This window comes from Canis lupus, chromosome X (genome assembly GCF_011100685.1).
Source record: "Canis lupus familiaris isolate Mischka breed German Shepherd chromosome X, alternate assembly UU_Cfam_GSD_1.0, whole genome shotgun sequence".
Taxonomy (NCBI): domain Eukaryota; kingdom Metazoa; phylum Chordata; class Mammalia; order Carnivora; family Canidae; genus Canis; species Canis lupus.
In genome coordinates, this window is record NC_049260.1 from 15,027,864 (window position 1) to 15,047,230 (window position 19,367).

Consider the following 19,367-nt stretch of genomic DNA (forward strand, 5'->3'; position numbering starts at 1 on the left):
GCTACACATTGTAAAAGTTAGTCTGCAATTTTCTCTGTTGTAAACTCCATGCTGACCTTTGGATTTTTTTTTTTTAAGTTAACTCTACCCCCCATTCATGGGGCTCAAGCTCATGACCCTGAGATCAAGAGTCACGTACTCTACTGACTCAGCTGGCCAGGTGCCCCTGACCTTTGGGTTTTTTGTCATTACAATGTTGGTCTGGGGTAATGTTAGTGACCACTTTTTCCCTTTGGAAAACAAAGCAATTGAGATTCTTCTCCAAAAGGGAAAATCACACCATGAGGGAGTCATACCCTGCTTGTGGATTTATCAGTGATGCTATTAACAGATCGTTAAAACTTGCTGCAGTAGTAAACATTAAGAAAACCTTCAACTCATAAACTGAACAGAATTACACATGTCAGTAATCAAATTATCAAATAGGTTAACAGTGTGGCAGGAGAATCTCTAAAATGTCAGAGTTATCTTTGAGTAAGCTTGGTTATCTTTGGGTAGTAAGAGGAGAGAGAAATACTTTCTTTTTTCTACAGAATCGTGGATGTTTTGTAGTGTATGGGACTGCTTTCACAATCAGATTATACGTTAGGGCTATTGGAAATGTAAGTAGTGTTAAGAGAAACCATGAAGACCTAGAATGAGAAATAGTTGATGCAAAGAACAGAAGGCAGACAAAGTGTCTGGATCAAGAGACAGCTTGACTCTAGCCTCCCCGGACCCATGTGCCAGCTCCTGCCTCCCTGTGCAGGCATTGGGGTCTGTCTCCTTGTCTCTGTCCCAGTCCTTCTTATGTGCTTGCAGGTCCTCTAACACACAAGGCCTTTGCTGTGCCACCCGTGTGTGTACCCTCCATCCCCCAGACCAGCTCCTCCACCCCCCACTAGCCTGCAGTCTCCCAGAGGCAGAGCTGGCACTGCAAACCCTGAGTGCCCTGGACCCAGCTTGGTGTTTTAGAAACCACTTCTGGACAAAAAGTGTTAGGTCTGAAAGGGGAGTGCAAAATACGAAAAGGCCAAGCATGAGCTCACTTCATTCCAGAGAAGCAGGGCTTGGTTACCTTGTTAGGCGGGATGGCGTACAGTTCTGGCACCAGGTGGATCCCGTTCTTGCCTCTGATTACTATTCCCTCTAGGGCCTCTCGGTATTCTTGGACCTGGAGAATGGCCCCAACCCCACAGCAGGAGAGAGGCGTCATTAATACTGTCATGGGAGGTACATCACAGAAAAACACCTCTCTTGGCAACAGATTAGTAGTAGGACACAGGTCAAGAAATGCACAAATGCCCTCCATGTAGGGAGTATAGGAGGGACTGGGACTCCTGCTGACAGCAAAGGTTAGAAGGAGGGGAATGCACTGGCCTTTTCTGTGTGGTCTTTAACTCACGACTTCAATATTTCACTCTTAGCTTCTCACATATGTAAATTCTGTCTCACCAGCTAGACTACATAAGCTTCTTGGAGTGGAGGCCAGACCTTAAGGAGGGCATCCCACTTCTACCTACCACTAGTTTTCCACTTAAAAGGCCCTTGATCAAGCATTTATTGCTCAGGAAATGTTTGCGAAGGGAACCCGCTGTGAGGGAAAGGAAGTGTACGTACTATGAACCATGTACCAGGATTCTTATGATGCACTACTTGATATGATAAAAGCTGTGGATGTAAACATTTCCATTCAAGGAAAAAGGCAGTGATTTAAAAAAAAAAAAACCTCTGTGTATGAAAAGGAAACAGACTAAAGGGTGAAAGCCCTTTACCAGCCACCCAGCTGTTTTAACATATTTCATCTTTGGAAAGCCTAGTCAAAGGCCTTCTAGATCTCGGTTCCTTCTCTTATGAAATTTGTGGACAGCAAAATCTGCAGGGGTGCATTGTTTTTTAAATGTCATTGGACAGCAAGTGGAAAAGAGACAGAATAGGCATAAGAGCAGCAAATTCTGTGAGACCTAGAAAATAAGGTCCTAAACACATTCTTGTCTTCTCAGCTTTTTTGTTTCTCATAATTGTCAAGTTTCATCATAACTCAAATTCTAACTCAATCCCTTTGAGAACTTTCAGTTCTAGAATAAAGAGACAGAAAACATAATACCCAAGATCATTGCTAAAGTATAACAGTAAGAATCAACAATGGGGGAATATTAACATTTCGAGCTTACTACCATGTTGGGGAGGAAGAATTTTCTCTGCCCTTCCAGGGGCACTAAGAATCAAATTGACATGAGACAGATGAACAGGAGAAAATCAAATTTAGTTACATATGTACAGAAAATCCACAAAGACACAGATGGGATATTCCAAAGATAGTGAAGCACCATGAGGCTTACTTGAGCTCAGGAGAGGGGTGGTGGTGTGAGGACACAAGGGAAGGAAGATCATTTGCAAGAAGGTGAGAGGAGATGTTTTGGAAAACAAAGGTGGCCCTGTGATACACATAACTTTCTTAAATAAAGAGGAATCTGTGTCAGCAGCTTTCTTGCTAGTAGAGACAAGTAGTTGAGGGGGATGTAAAGAGCTTTTCCTGAATCTGCTGAGTTTTGATCACGTTTTTTAAAAAAGATTTTTTTTTTAAAAAAAGATTTTATTTATTTATTCATGAGAGACACGGAGATAGAGGCAGAGACATAAGCAGAGGGAGAAGCAGGCTCCCTGCAGACAGCCTGACGAGGGACTTGATCCCAGGACTCCGGGATCATGACCTGAGTCAAAAGCAGATGCTCAACCACTGAGCCACGCAGGCCTCCCTGGGTTTTAATTACTTTTTTTTTTTTTTTTGGTTTTAATTACTTTTAACTCAAAACAATGTTCATGCCAAAGTGGCCCATCTTGGGACAGCCTGCCCTTGGCCCCTACAGCCACTTCTGAAACCACTTAGAATTTCTGAGCAGAGCCAGCTTTCAAAACCAAAATAAATCTTGGATTGCTCATCCCACCCCAGTACATGTGGTCTGAACAGGTTAAGAAAACAGTGAAGCATTTGATTATGTCAGTCATTCACATGAGCTTCAGGAGGATAGATCTGTTCCACTTACCAAAGTATGCACAGTGGCAAATGCTAAAGAAATCTGTCTTGAACAATGAATGTTGCATGAACAAATTTTTACTGGGAACTTACTATGTACTAGGCACAGGGAATATATGGATGAACTGGATGGAGACCACCTCTACCAGGGTGCTCTGACAGGTAAGCAGGAGATTAAATACAGCTATAGGTGCCATATTGTGGTAAGCACTGTGGGACGTATAAAAGGGGCATCGATCCAGTGGTTAGGGTCAGAGAAGGCCTTCTGAAAAAAGAGACATTTACAGTGAATCAAGTGAAGGAGAAAGAGGCAGCTGAGGGTCAGAAGCAGGGCTTGGGCACTTGAGAACAAGGGAGACAGCATGGCGTGTTCAAAGGACTGATATGGTTTCAGGGCACTCACATCACAGAGCTCAAGGAACTAAGGAAGCAATAAGAAATCGGGCCAGATTTTATGGGACCCTGTGAAACAGAAGAGCTTGTACTTCCATCCCAAGGCAGGCAGGAGCCTTTCAAAGCTTTTAAGTAAGGCAGTAGCATAATCTAATTCGTCTTTTAATAAGATGCCCCTGGCAACAGTATAGAGAAACAGCAGGGAGTGAGGCTGAAGGCTGGGACACCCATTAAAATGCTGTTACGTTAAATAAGATGTTAACTGAGAATGCCCTTATACTAGAGCTGAAGCCAGCAAAAGCTTAGGCTAGCTGGTCTGAAACAAAAACAAAAACAAAAACAAAAACAAAAACAACAGAACAAATAAACCTATTTGTGGTCGACTGTGGTTCCCAATGAACCTCACTTCTCAGTACTCATGCCTTTGTGCAGTCCCCTCCCCTCGAATGTGGCATGACCCTTTAAACAACAGAATGCAACAGGAGGGACATTGCCAGTTCTGGCCTAGGCCTTAAGAAAGCTCGGCTGCTTTTGCTTTTGCATTTCGGGGTAAGACCGCCACCCTGTAAAAAGCCTAACTGGTCAGAGACTACAATTCTGTGAGAAGCCCAAGATAGCCACATGGAGGAGAAGTGAGGCCTGGGTCAGGAGCCCAGCCCAGCTCCCAGCCAACAGCCAGCATCAAGCTGCCAGCCAGGTGAGTGAGGTCACCTCAGAAGTAGATCCTCCAGCCCCAGTGAACCAGCTGACACCAAGTGAAACAGACAACCTGTCCCTGTTGAGCCCTTCCCAAATTGTAGAATCATGAACAAATAACATATTTGTTACTTTAATTTGCTACATTTTAGGAAAGCTTGTTAAGCAGCAACAGATAACTGAAACAGTGCCCTAAATTCTTAGGTAACCTTACGTTCTAATAACACTCAGCATACCGATGGAATGAAAATGCTGATTATCAGCACAGCACCCAGCACATTCTTACCTGAACAGCGTCACCAGTGAAGACTCCATCTATTATGAAATACGTCCAGAACACAGGCCATTCGCATTCAATGTTTTCAAAGAGCTTGAGCTCAGCAGGATCATAATGCAATCGGTTTGGGTCCTGGAATCAAACAGGAAACCTTCTGAAAGGTGATGTCAGATTACATATATAATACCACCGTACCTCAGTGGGTTTCATTCACTTTCTGATTCAATACAGCTCTGTGGCTGCTAGGATTAGGAGTCGGCTATAATGGGGAGATGCTATTTCTGGTAGTTTTCCGTGGTAAAATCTCAGAGAAGTCAATCAGAAATGTACACAAGACTCCTTGGTGGTTTATTATACTAAGCTTCCTATATCATGAACAAATAAATAGCAATTTGCCTATAACAGTGCTCAGCAGACTATCTGTTTTATTTAAATTACTATATCAGTCACTGTGGCAAAGAAACTCAAGAAGGAGGCCACAGTTCCTCTTTAAAACACCATGTGAGCCACAGAACTGTTTGTCCTTGTCTACAGGCTGGTTTTAAACCACCAGCCTGCTGTCCTCCTGAAGATTATATTATTCTACTGCCTAACTCCAGCCTTGCTGTCTCCAAAATTAAGACTGCCCTTTCCAATATTCTAACATGTAATTTTATAATCAAGAAAGGGAGAACACCACAGTGGTGATTTAAATATGAAGCAGTTACGGAATCATAAGAAACAATATTTAAATACAACCTCTCTTGGGGTTTTATAGCCATCTCGAAGGAAGCGACAGCATCCATAACGTCCCTAAAGATGATAAAGAAAAAAGTGCAATTGATGAAAGAGAAGAATTTGTCTTTTTATTGTGATTCATGTTGGCCCTGCACCCCCTTCCCATGAATCTTTCAGTAACGAAATGTGTACCAAGTACTCTTTGTTATCAATGCAAAAACTTATCTTTAAGCAATAAGCCAAGTAAATTCAGGTTTGATCAGTGCCAAGAAGGGAAAGTCAAAACTTTCCGTTAGAGTACCAGGGCTGGGAGAGTAATTACTAAGAGTTTACAGAATGACTAGCCCTTCCTTCTCATTGGCTGTATCACACAAAGATGCAGAGGGATCCTCACTGCGTGGAGAAGCCACCAAGGCAGATACTTCTACTTGAAGTACTTGATTGGGCTACTTCTACTTGAAAGATTGGAGAGCCTAAAGGACATTGGAGACTCCTCACAAGTAGGCTCTGGATACAAAGAAGTATGGAGGTGGGGACAGAGGCAGGTGGGGATGGGTGGGGCTTCTTCCGGCCCAGGGCTCTTGCTGCTGGCTTTCCTGCTGCAGGCTCCAGGGTTCCTCTCCAGCTTCCTGGGTGTTCATAAAGAAGGGCAGTGGCACTGAGCTCTTGATCTACCTCCCTAGTCCCTGGATCGCAGTGTTGGGTGTCCATTCCCCAGTTTCTTAAGCGCACGGGGGCTCCTTTAACGCTGGCTGCAGAGGCAAGCGTGCCCCTAGCAGCCAGCCCCACAGTGTTCTGGGAGTCATGGGGAGGCCCAGCCTAGAACCCACTCCCCTTTAAACACTTCATTCCCTGCACTGACTCCCTGGCTACTGGGACAACCTAAAACAGCTTTCTTTTTCTCCACTAAACCGTGAGACAGCTTCTTTGGGGATATGGCTGGAGACTCTTCAATTCTTTTGTATCCAAGGGCTAAAAGCATTTTTTACAGAATCTAAGTAGGATCGTCACCATGAAGATTTTTGGCTTTAAGAAACTTATTTATTTTTTTAAAGGAAATTTACATTCTTGATCATTTTATTGAGAAATTCAGTTGCCTGGGCTATTTAATAACATTCTCAGTTTGGCATATTGTGTCACAGTTCCTGCATTTCACCTCAGAGCAGGGGTTTTCCTAAGCTTGATTTAACTTTTGGATTGCCAAGTCCCCGGAAATTGTGTATAAAGTTGGAGGATATTGGGACATGTGCATTTTTTTCTAGTGGGGACTTTATAGCTTTTAAGAGATTCTCAAAGAAGCCTGTGATCTCTAAAAGGTTAAGAAGCTCTGCTTTAGAAGTATAGAAGGGGAACAAATTGGGATTAGAGGTGCTGGCTTGAGTTCAAGCTCTGCTATCAGGAATAAGAACTACGGCACTGGATCACTCTGAGACTATCTTCTCCCCTGTACACTCGGCTGTGGATACTGCACTCTCAATCCACTTAAATAAACCAAGCCACTGACCTCATGGTGAATGAAGGCCTGGGTGAGCTGCTCCACACCATCATGAAAGGGGCACTTAACACAGGGCAAAAGGACACCAGCATGATGAACGCTTACCTGGAGCTTGGAAATAATTTCATTTTTGGTCAAATTCACGAGGTTCACATCTTCCACTGCAAAGGCCGGGAAAGAGATAATGGAAAGAAGTCCAGCGTCAATCTCCTTAGACGTTGATGCTCTTGGCAGCATGGAGAACAGAATAGACTGAATGAAAAACAAAGAGGTGGCTTGAACCTGGGAAGTGTGAATAGTTAGTTGCATGGTATCTAGAGACCATGACCTCAGCCCAAAGGAACATTTGAATGAGTTTGCCGATTTTGAGTTGAGCTTTCTCCTACCACTACAGCCCCTGCTGGGGGACCTCGCCTGGTCAGCCAAAGACTCCCATTCCTTGTGGGAGAGGGGAGGGCTGGGGAGAGCACAGTACTGCCTGGAGCCTATGCTGAGAGCTGCTGGTCTCCCTCCCCTGGGTGCCTTCTGTTGACTTTGCTGTGTCTTTCGGACATGCAAGGGAGGAACTAAGGACTACTATGTCAGCAGGCCGGGGTGTCCTGGATGTGAAGATAAAGACAGAGAAGAATACCTATATGGGGCTAGCGTGGAGAAATGTCTGGTTCCTGTGGAATGTGACTAGGTGATCCAGAACCCGTGTATAGGAGTCAAATCCAAGAGACCACACGAACACTCAGGCAAAATGGTAAATAAGGAGAATCACTGCAGTCCTAGAACTAGGGTTACTCAGTGGCACTGTAATATGGCCTCAGTTATAAGGTAGTAGGATTAGGCACTGCAAACTAAAGGAAGGTGAAATGCTAAGTCTGGGAAGGGAAGGGAGCAGACACTGGGATCTGTGCAGACACGGGGTTAGAGCCCTGCAAACACAAGCAGAGTAAATTTCATATAAACATGGTGTACTACGTTAATTGATTTTCAGGTGTTACACCAATTTTGTATTCCTAGAATAAATCCCATTTGGTCATGTTAAAAAATGTTTTTTTCCGTTTTATAAAGAAGGAATTTGGGTACTATGTCTAGTTCACATATGAGGGCTGAGACTCAGACACAGACTTGTGTGACAGAATGAGGATTCTAAGCCAGGCCCAGCTGGCAGCAGAGCTCACATGGTTTCCACTAGGGACTACGCATTAGTAAGATGCAAATCAGCTTGACTCTATTCAACTGTAGCCCAAGAAAGAGCAGATTCTCCATTAGGGACTATTTAATGCGGGGAAAGGAGGTAAAGATGGGGGAGCCCTTCAGCCCTTCAGCTTCAGAATAAAGCTTCATTTTCTCAAGCGAACTGACCCCGAAGGCCAGTTCTTTAACTAGCTGATCTCCCTCAGGCTCTCTGCCTGGAAACAGGCACTCCCTCCAGAAGCTCTCTGCTAACAAGTTTACATGGCTCTTACCACCCTCACAACCCTGGCACAGTATGTGGCAGACAGTGGACCCTCACTAAGTAAGAGTTTACTGACTAACCAGCAATGGGTGAGCCACTGTCTGCTTAATGGAGTCCCCTAATCTGCAACAAATCACTCCTTTCTCGGCCCTCTATTTCATGTAGGTTCTACTAATTTGTCATTTGTCCCACGTCATCTCTCCTCCACCATCCATCCTACCCATCCCTTCCCCTCCTCGAGTGAACTACTGCTTGCTAGTATTCAATTTGGTGGCATCATGAAAGAAACTCAAGAGAAAACCACCTATATGCTCAAAAACCAAACAAGATTTTGCCTCCAGGAAAACAAGGTTGCTATGACTCGCCATCATGTTGTACGTTTACATAGCACTTTTCAGCTTATAGAGTGCTCTGACGAACTCTGATCCTTACGACCACTCTGCATGACAGGAGGGGAAGGTGCCAGTATGCCCATTTTATGGATGAGGAAACTGAAGCTCAAAGAAGCCAAGTACCACCAAGCTAGAAAGGTGAGGAGTGTGGGGCACTTGGCTGGCTCAGTCGGTAAAGCATGCAGCTCTTGATCTCAGGGTTGTGAGTTTGAGCCCCATGTTGGATGTAGAGATTACTTAAAATTAAAATCTTAAAAAAAAAAAAGAAAGAAAGAAAGAAGAAAAGGTGGGGAATGTGACCTGGAGCCCAGGTCTTCTACTCCATCAGTCCTGTTCCCTCCTGTCTGGACCGTGAGAGGCTGGAGCTGTTACCTGACAGTGTTCGACATCATCAGGCAGGACGTGGATCACTGACTTGCGTCCTCCATGGGCTCCGAAGAGGTCCAGCTCATCAATTGCCTCAAGGGCTGCCTGCAAGCACAGGTATGAATCACTTTTTCTCTCTAGTAAAGATACACTCCCATATCCGGTACTCCTTTCTCATTAAGCAATCTAGCATGCATGTTTTCCCAAAGGTTATGAAACACATCTCTAAAATTCAGCTAACATATCCTGTAGACATATCCTATCCTTATTTTCAGTGGAATCACGCTTTTCCTATATATTGCTGCTCTTTGCAGAAACAAGAAAAACAGACAAACATTTCCCCAAATGAGGTTATTATTTGACCATAAAATGAAATATTGATGAGTTCCTAACATTGGGAGAGAGCGCTAAATTCACAGACAGCTTTTCTTTCACCTATTTGTGTCAATTCTAACATTAGCATGTCTGCCACTTCAGAAAGTTATTTCTTTTAATATGAAGTATGTTTTTGGTCAGTTGACCTTAAAGAACATATTTCTTGTTGCTTTGAAAATTCTAGTTCTAGAGTCTTTATTCTCTCCAAGTATATACTTTCATCTTGAGCATGAGGGAGGCATGTTAAATGTCTAGGGTGAGAGCTGTAAACTGGTGGCTGGCAGACAGAATCTGCCCCACAGAACACAGGTGCTCTGAAGAAACACAGGTGGCCTGAAGAAATTTAAAAAATGATTTTAAACGGGAATACCTTTAGAGAAAGTTCCCAGTGTCCCCAGGACCCCTCAGTATTTTTCTATCTGGCCAGTTTCACTTGTTTATTATGTTACTTGCCTGACCTGACTCCATAGACTTTTGAACTTGTAAGCCCTGCCCTACAAAGCAGTCATATTCTTCAGCCTTCTTTATGACCCAGAAAAGAAGACTGGACATCACACATCCAGATGCTTAGACAACAGCAAGAGCTGAGACCTGTGGGTGATAATAATGGATGATGAGGAAGGAGGGCCCTGAATTTCTGGCATAGGCACATTTCAGGGTAGGAAACCCACATTCTTTACCTATCATCTCAGTCAGCTGGGGTATATGTGCCACTCAAATTTCATACTTGCAGTTGACTTTTGAAAAATATGCTAATCAGATTAAACCCAAACCCCTAAAGATGGCAACCAAATCAAAGCAGTAGAAATGCAAAGAAGGAAGAACAAACAGGTCCAGAGTGTCACCTTGGCCATTCCTACAGAGCTCGCATTCAGTTCTGGAATGCCCTGATTAGTCTTGTCTCCTCGTTCCCACATTCCATAATCCTGCAGAAGAAGATGGGAGTGAGCAGAGCAGGGAAGGTGCTATGGAAAAATAATCCCTTTATGTTACCATGGCACAATGAAACATGAGTATCTCTTCTCAAAGGTTGCCGAATTCATGGCTTTACATACTCTGGCTGTGCTCTTGTCCTCAATTTCACTTCACTTGACCTCTGTGCAGAATTTTGCAAGTAAAAACTCAAGTGAAACAAAAATGCATGCAAAAACACTCTCAATTTTCTTATTTCTAAAAGTTATCAATTTGTAAGAAACTCTTGATTTGTAGAGAACAAAATTTTTATCTTCAAATCAAATGAAATGCTGCCCCTTCTACTTAGCAAATCCTTTTGAACTTCTATTATATTCTAAGATAAAGAAACTTAAACAAATGCATTATAACCAGGTGAAGCCAACCAAACCATTTAAAATAATTTAATACCTATTCCTAGTGTCACTTCTTGGAGGAAAATGCTGAGTAAGTAACAGAGGCCAAAATCAAAAGTGAGGCACAGAATAGTGAACTCTCTTGGTCTTTTAAAACCGATTCATGTGAACTGGCTCAGAACACTCCATCCATACAGAGAATGTGATACATGCATACCTAACTTGTATAATTCATATCTTCTCTTAAGAAAGACAAGCACTGGATGCTGTTTTGAAATAATGCTACAGAGCAGCACTGAAAAATTACAAGCCAACAAGAACAGGACCGGTGCCAAAATATCAGTGTTTATTATTTATCTGCAAAGATGAACATTCCAAAATGTACAAATTTAGACTGAGGCCCACCCAAGTGGCTTTAGACTCTCTCCAGCTGAGCCCCAGGACTCCTTTCTTCAGTGCTCTTCACATCTGGGCCTTTCCACATTCCAACCCATTCTTACTCCAACCCTGGAGCCAAGTGACTCATCCTCAAAAACCGCTCTCATCAGCTTGCTCCCTTGTGCAAGAATCTAAAATGACAAAGTGCTTATTCCCCAGTGGCACACATCAGCTCTCTTGGGCCAGCCACACCTCCGGTATCATGCCTCCACCCCCTGCACGCCCACAATCCAACTTTGTTTTCTGCTACTCTACAACAGTCCATTTTCAGGCTAAGTCTACTCCTTCCCTCTGCACCCCACCCCTGCTCCCCAGGGACCCCTCGCACACTCAGAGCCCATTCCTGCCCAGGACTGCTCATGCTATGCCGCACTGTCTGCTCATCCTGCAAAGGTCCAACTAAAGTCCCACCCTTTCCACAAAGACTCCTCTGTTTTTTTTAGACCTCGGTACTCCTGGCATTTTGAGCCAGGTCACTCTTTGCTGTGGGGCTGTCCTGTGCACCGCGGGATGTTCAGCAGAATCCTTTACCATCACGCGCTAGATGCCAGCAGCTCCCTCCCCAGGGTGACAAGCAAAAATGTCTCCAGACGTTGCCAAATGTTCCCTGGGAAGGGAAGACTGCCCTTCGATGAGAATCACCTCTTTAGACCCAAGTAGCCCTTGGACCAAACCTAGTCTGCCACCTATGTTTGTAAATAAGGTCTATCTGGGACATAGCCATGCTCACATGCTCCCGTGTCATGCCTTTCTGCGACAAGGGCAGAGTTGCCTAGAAGCAAAAGGGACTGCAGGGGCTGAAAAACTGAAAATATTTACTGTCTGGCCCTTTACAGAAAATGTTTGCTGACCCTTGCTTTAAGACCATAGTGACTTCTTTCTTTCCTTTTCTTTCTTTCTTTCTTTCTTTCTTTCTTTCTTTCTTTCTTTCTTTCTTTCTTTCTTTCTTTCTTTTTCTTCTTTCTGATTTTATTTCTTCATGACACACACACACACACACACACACACACACACACACACATACAGAGAAAGAGAGAGAGAGAGAGAGGCAGAGACACAGGCAGAGGGAGAAGTAGGCAGGGGCCCGACGTGGGACTCGATCGTGGGACTCCAGGATCACGCCCTGGGCCAAGGGCAGGCACCAAACCGCTGAGCCACCCAGGGATCCCTCTTTCTTTCTTTTTAAATCAAACTCTCCTCTTTCTTTTCTGCCCTTAATTAACAGTTAGCTTTGCACAGGTTCTCTGTTCTCTAAGAAGTGGATGAGGCTCCACTTTCCATATCAGACAAAAGTCTGCTGGGATTCTAAGATTAGACATTTACACACGTTTACACCTGCCCACACCTGGCCTGGGCACCTATCCGGCTCTGGCCCCTCTGCCTATGGGCCACCTGCAGTGATGCCCATGGCACTGCAGCTCCTACTGACAAGCTGCTGCTGCTGCCCTTCACCCTGATTCAGGCCAGCTGAGGACCTGCTACAGGACAGGTTAGGGTCTCTTTTAAAACGAACAAAGGGGGCAGCCCAGGTGGCTCAGGGGTTTAGCGCCACCTTCAGCTCGGGGTGTGATCCTGGAAACTCGGGATGGAGTCCCACATTGGGCTCCCTGCATGGAGCCTGCTTCTCCCTCTGCCTGTGTCTCTGCCTCTCTCTATCTCTCTCTCTGTGTGTATCTCTCATAAATAAATAAATAAATAAATAAATAAATAAATAAATAAATAAATAAATAAATAAATAAATAAATAAAATCTTAAAAGAAAACGAACAATGGGTAGTGGAAAGGGAGGTGGGTGGGGGGATGGGGTGACTGGGTGACGGGCACTGACGGGCACTTGACAGGATGAGCACTGGGTATTATAGTTTATGTTGGCAAATCAAACTTCAATAAAAAATATACAATCAATCAATAAATAAAATGAGCATAATGGATTCAAGCAGCATGTGGTGCATTCCAAAGACATCAACTCCCCAAGTGGGTCCCAGGACAAACATGCATGCACATTGTGTGCCTAGACGACAATCTTAGAGCTCTAATCTGGCTAACCTGATTGGCCCCGATCAGTCTAGCTGTCCAAGAACTGTATGATTTTTATTCTTCTTACCTGAGACACCTGAAAAACTACCAGGGTTGATACTTACAGCGACTTTATATGCGGCTTCTATGTAAAAAACAAGATTCTGTATGAAGGCCACCTCATCAAGGGTAAAAATGATACGTAAACCTAGTAAAGAGAAACAGATAATGAAGTTAGAGTTCTGTTGTGAAGAGAAATGTGTGTGCTGCCAATCACAAATTACAAATATCACAGTAGGAAAGAAATTCTTGTACCCCCTTTTTCATTTTTCTTCCCCCGCCCCCATTTTCATTTTTCTTACTAGGGCATCAAAAATGAAGTCTGAAGTAAATTGAAACAGATAATGTCTAATCTCAGAAAGAGAAAGGAAGGAAGGAAGGAGGGTGTGTCTATGGGTAGAAAAGACTGAAAGAGGTGTGGGGCCTTTTAAAGTATGAATTTTGGGGCAGCCTGGGTGGCTCAGCAGTTTAGCACTGCCTTAGGCCCAGGGCGTGATTCTGGAGACCCGGGATCGAGTCCCACATCGGGCTCCCTGCATGGAGCCTGCTTCTCCCTCTGCCTGTGTCTCTGCCTCTGTCTGTCTGTCTGTCTCTCTATCATGAATAAATAAATAAAATCTTTAAAAAAAATAAAATAAAGTGTGAATTTTTGAAGCTGGTAGGAATATGGTAAGATACGAACTCTTACATCAATGGGGGTAGTTTTTTTTTTAAGATTTTATTTATTTATTTGAGAGAGAGAGAGAGAGAGAGAGAGAGAGAGAGAGAGAGAGAAGCAGGCTCCATGCTGGGAGCCCAACGTGGGACTCGATCCCAGGTCTCCAGGATCATGCCCTGGGCTGAAGGCGGCGCTAAACCGCTGAGCCACCTGGGCTGCCCCAATGGGGGTAGTTTAACTAGCAAACTGTTCTGAAAACAATTTGGTAATATATATAAGTAGCCTCTGAAGGATATCTAACAGAAGGAAGCAAGGAGAGATGGGGTCAAAATTGGTATTATAGGGCAGTGCCTGGGTGCCTCAGTCAGTTAAGCGGCAGTCTCGATTTTGGCTCGGGTCATAGTCTCGGGGTCCTGGGATTGAGCCCCGTCTCAGGCTCTGCACTCAGGAAGTCTGCTTGAGGATTCTCTCTACCTCTCCCTCTGCCATCCCTGCCACACTCTCTCTCAAAAAAATAAATCTTAAAAAAAAATTTGGTATTGCAACATTAGTTTACTAGGGGAAAAAAGAATAAGGTAATAGTTTATGGTATATCCATTGATAAAGTCACTGAAATTATGTTTATGAAGAGCTTGTAAGATCATGGGGTAAACTCTTAGGCTATAATGCTAAATAATAAAGACTACTATTATGCAAACAAGATGACAAATAGAAAAAAAATAATTTAGAGGAGAGACATTCAAATGCAAATTGGCAGGGAGATTTTTTTTCTTTGTATTTTGTTATATCTTCCAGGCTATTTACAGTGGGCTCATATTAATTTTCATAACCAAAAAGTATTTTTATAAATGCTTGGTTTATTCATAAAACTGTAACAGTATTATTTTCGGATTTCTGCTGCCTTTAGAGTTTCACCTTTTCAGTCTGAAATACATGGGAAGCCTCTAACTCAGAAGGCCAGGTTACTGAACTGGGGATAAGAAGTCTGAGACAGAGCAGCTAAGTGACCTAACCCCTGGGGGCCATCGCAGTCGACTGCATCATGTGAGACACCATTTGGTTAGCAGAGATATACAGCAGTCTGGAGCTCAGGAGGCCCAGTGTCCAAGCTGCCATGGAAGCCGACAGCTTGGGCTGCGGAATGGTGCTCACAGTCGGGGAGTACTCCCAGCATGGAGGCTATGGACCTACTGACAACTCTGGGCAGACTGCCAACTTCTAGAAATTACATTGTATATAATTCGGGTAAATGAAAGTATGTCTAGAAGGGGGTATGAGAGGAAAGGGGGAAGTGGCAGGGCCAGCTTTGGGGTCAACAGAGAAAGGCTGACAGAGCTGGCTCAACGGACCTTTGTCCTCTAGGTCCTCAAAAGGTTCGCTGTCGGCAAGTCACAGAATCAACGTACACAATATTATAAAAATGCATGCTTTTGCTTTACAGAAATAACTTATTTTGAATTTGGATCAATGCCTGCCCCTCCCCATCCCCTCCTGGATCGACACTCCTTGTACAAGGGGCCCCAAGGGCCCTGGCTCACCAGAGGCAGTCATCTGGGCCAGGAACAGGAGGAAGAGGGAGGTGGCATCCACCTGGAGGTGGCCCCACTGGTCGTCACCTACCACGGTGCTGCAGGTGGCAGTGTTGTACTTGGCGTGCAAGCTGTCTCTGGTACTCTGAGTATGCTTGAACTTCTCTACTTTATCCACCTGAGGGAGAGAGCAAGCCGGCTCCACAGTTATGGGGTTCAGGGCTGGCAGAAGCCACACCCAGGGTCCATCGCTTGGGTCTGGACCTCTCATCTGCTACCTCTGGGAGGCAGAGCGATGGAAGGCAGTACGTGTTCACCATGAGCACCACACACAGGGGCCGTGTGGGGGACTCTTCCTGCCCACACCAGGGATGTCCCAGCCCAGCAGGATTTCAACAAGCTCTGCAGGGCGAGGGGTCAGGCCAAAGGGTTTCCTTGTCTGCATATACCCCGCATGAGCTGTGACACATGGAAGGTACTCAGTGAAAGAAAGGGGAAGAAAGAGGGCCTGTTTCAACTTCTGCTTCTCATTTCCTTATGTCAAAAGGAAAAGAGCAACTAGGTCTTTGAAGGCTAACCAGGAACATGCAGATGAAGAGTAGGGACAGTATCATTCATCGTGGAATCTGTGCAGATCCTAGTATGATATTCTGTACACAGTACGAGCTCAGTGTATTACTTTATTTACTCCTCACTGAAAATACCAGTAAATAATAATGCTGACTTGTAAAAACTTAAGCATTTTCAACTCAAATGAAAAGAAACCCTTTTATACACTCAACAGAAGAAACAATACTATATGGCTGTCTGGGAGTGGCTTTTAAGAACAAGGATTTCTTCCCCACTTAAAAAAAAGTGCATGCTCTCCTTTTACACAAGTAACTCTTTAAAGGAGATTCTGAGAAACAGAGTCCTTTGAGTCTGCAATTCTATAGTATAAGATTATTGAAGATGATTTTAAAGGACAAAGCAAGCAAAGTATTTTCAACTTCTCTTCCACTTAAGAAAAGCTCAAAACGTTTTAGGAATGTTCATTGTCACCACAAAAGTGACAGAATGCCCACTCAGATGACCTGAAAATACATTTGTTATTTTCCACCTACCTGTCTCATCATGCACTGGAGAAGACCCCGCATCAGTTTCACCACATTCTGTGGAAATAAAGTGGGATTGGTGACAAAGCCAGCTTCCCTGCTCCAGGAAAACAACCTCCTCACCACATGGTCCATAAGCCAGGGCTGTCTGGCGTCTTCTCTGAGAAGGCACACCCTGAGCATACACAAGTATTCTGAATGTTTAGATTATCTCCGCTCCATTGCGAAGAAAGAAAATCTTGATGCAGTGACTTCTCTCGAATAAAGGGGTTGCACTAGATGGCACCTCCAGTTCTGAAACCCAGGGACTCCTCACTGGTATTTTAACAAGACAATTTTGTAAGCCTAGTACCCTGATGCTTAATTCTGATATCACAATTCTTATTTTTGTTATGCCAAAGATGAATTAAGCCCACCATGCCTGCCCCAAAGTAATGATGCTTTGCCAAAAAGGCCATCTGTGACACCATCACTGGACTATTGAGTAAAGTTCTTACAAAATGCAAGTAGCTGCCAGGGTTTCTTAATATGTATTGCCATCAACTATTATCATTATAATTATGAACAATAACAGTACTGTGAAAATCAGACTGTCTCTCCAGGCGCTGTACAAAACACTTGACCTGGATTCTGTCTAATTCCTGAAACAACCTTATGAGGCAGATGTGATTGTTACCCTGCTTTATAGATGAGGAACCTGAGGCTGAGAGATGATGCAATGTTGCTGAAGTCTCCCAGTGGGCAGGGGATAGAGAACAGAGCCCACACTGTCAATACATTATGTTGCCTCCCACTTCTTCCACAATTCAGACCTATCAAAAGACTGGTCTTAAGCTGTCCTATTGAAAACATGATAAAAAAATATAAAAATAAAAAAATAAAAACTAATTCACAAGTAGCTGCAGAATGGAATTATTTTGTAGGTTGAAGTAGCCCAGTTGAAAGAAGTTCCCACCCAGGACCATGAGCATCTCCTCTCTTGTAGAATGTGCACGGTCTGCAGGGGAGCAATGTAGTGAAAGGCCACGAAAGTTCATTACCAGAGAGAAGTCTGGAATGAATCATCCTCCAGATCCTTCTGCCTCTAAAATCCTAGGATTCTAGAATACCATCTCACTTTATGTCATAGACTCTTTGGAGGCAGAAAACGTTACCTCCTAATAAGGTATAACAAACATCGTTATAATTAACATATCCTATAGTGGATAGCACAAATATTTGTCAACCGACTTCCCCTTGAATAAAGTTATTTCCAATATGCAGAAGCACGGTGGTTCCCAACTGGAGGTGACATTCTCATACCCCAGAGGTGGAGGAACATCTGGAAATGTGGGGCTGGAGGCATTCTTATTGTCACTATGATGATATGATGAAGGTGGGTACTACCAGCATTTAGTGAATAGAGACCAAGAAGCCTAAGTGTCCTGCAATGCACAGGACAGTCTCACACAATGAATAACACTACTTCCTATGCCCCAAATGAAACAGCAGCCCTGTTAAGGATCATTGGAAGATCCCATGTTATCCTCCATAATCAAGGGAAATGTCTCTCTTTAGTTATTAACAACACTCAACACAACAACGTGGCCTGTTTGTGCCTCACTACTGTCATTCATAGCACAACAAATCTAGTCAACTCTAGCCTACATCAGAAAACGCTTAGAGAGGAGAGGTACAGGGTGTGTGCATGCGAGGGCATGTGTAGACAGGCAAGCTTTACTTTGATTTTGTCTCAAAGGAGGATGGGGAGTTTGGTGAACACCCAAACTAAATTACTATACTGCTAAAGAATGATTCACTTATGTAATAATCATCCAACTTCTTGGAAGAGCATTCAGTGCTTGCTGCAAACGTATTTTAAAACTACCTCTTGCCTTACCTCCAAGACTTGGTGATTTCATCACCTTACACTCAGCATATCTAGTCAAATCCAAACCGTCCTTCCCTTGCTCCCACAGACAGGCTTCCTCTGTTAGTTTCCCTATCGCCGTTAAGGCTGCCTGCCACGCCTGCCCACTTTGGTTGCTGTAACAAGCACTGATTGGGCAATAAGAACTCTCCCTGAACCTGATAATCTGCTGGCTGTGAGGGCCAACGAGGAACACGTGAATCAAAGATAAATCCCAAAGGCTCTCATGCTAAGAGAAGTACACTGCTATATGTCAATGCTTCCTACTTCAAAGCTATCACTCAAAATGCTCTGAAAATACCTCCTATGCTCAAGGGCAGATTATTTTCTTACATATTCAATGATAGCAAATCTTTGCTTTGGTGAACATGTTGATTTCTGATTTTGGAAATCAGTAAAAGGACTTCATTGTGCTGTACAGGAACATAGGCATGAATATTGGACAACACCAATGTGGTTCAAAATTAAAGGGTGACTATAAATTAATAAGACTGCTTTGGAATGGTTCAAACTAGAAAGGAATTTCTAAGGGAAATTCCAAAAATGTTTTAAGCAGTAGCAATACTGTTTGGTTAAATACCCTTTCAACATGACTACTCCAGACTACTACACTTCGGAATGTATATTTCTGGTGTGCTGACTCCTTAAAAACAATCATATTAGTTTATAATGACATTTTGTATATAAGTATATATAAAATTGACAGAGCATGTGTGAAAGAAATGTAGCTAGTTACAAATTTGGATGCTCTCTTTTCCCTTTCAGAATAGTGATTTTTGTTTTTTTAAGGAGGGAAACAAATCTCAAAACGACCAAGGAGAGGTTGAGAACACCTAAGGGCCTCCCTAAAATATTTTATAGCAGAAATGGAGGTGATGCCTACACCCAACTCTTCTGCACAGCTACTTCCTTGTAGGCTTTTCAGTTCAAGGAAAAGGTGCTGAGCAGCCAAGACATAGCTGCCAGTCAGCATTACCTGCTCCAGCTCGTAGGCTTTGGCCTTGTCTTCATCACGGTCGGCGTTCTTGCGGTAGGCCATGCCCAGGCCCCACACAGCCAGAATGCTATAGATGTTATCCCGTACCCAAGCATCCTTCTGCTCATGACTGGCCGACAGCAGCCCTGTGACAGGATTCTATTAGAGAAGAGACATAAAATGACTCAGCACCACCCTCACCCAGCT

At 43.7% G+C, this 19,367-nt stretch overlaps 1 protein-coding gene across 1 annotated transcript in view; it reads right to left on the bottom strand.

The window, feature by feature from the left end:
- The window catches only part of PHKA2 (phosphorylase kinase regulatory subunit alpha 2), a 79,422-nt gene that overhangs the window by 32,655 nt on the left and 27,400 nt on the right, over positions 1-19,367 (bottom strand). The window contains 10 exon segments of the mRNA XM_038586983.1: positions 1,058-1,153; positions 4,392-4,514; positions 5,121-5,174; positions 6,700-6,846; positions 8,806-8,904; positions 10,020-10,100; positions 13,060-13,142; positions 15,191-15,359; positions 16,285-16,332; positions 19,161-19,319. Of these exon segments, the coding sequence (XP_038442911.1) occupies positions 1,058-1,153; positions 4,392-4,514; positions 5,121-5,174; positions 6,700-6,846; positions 8,806-8,904; positions 10,020-10,100; positions 13,060-13,142; positions 15,191-15,359; positions 16,285-16,332; positions 19,161-19,319 (1,059 nt within the window).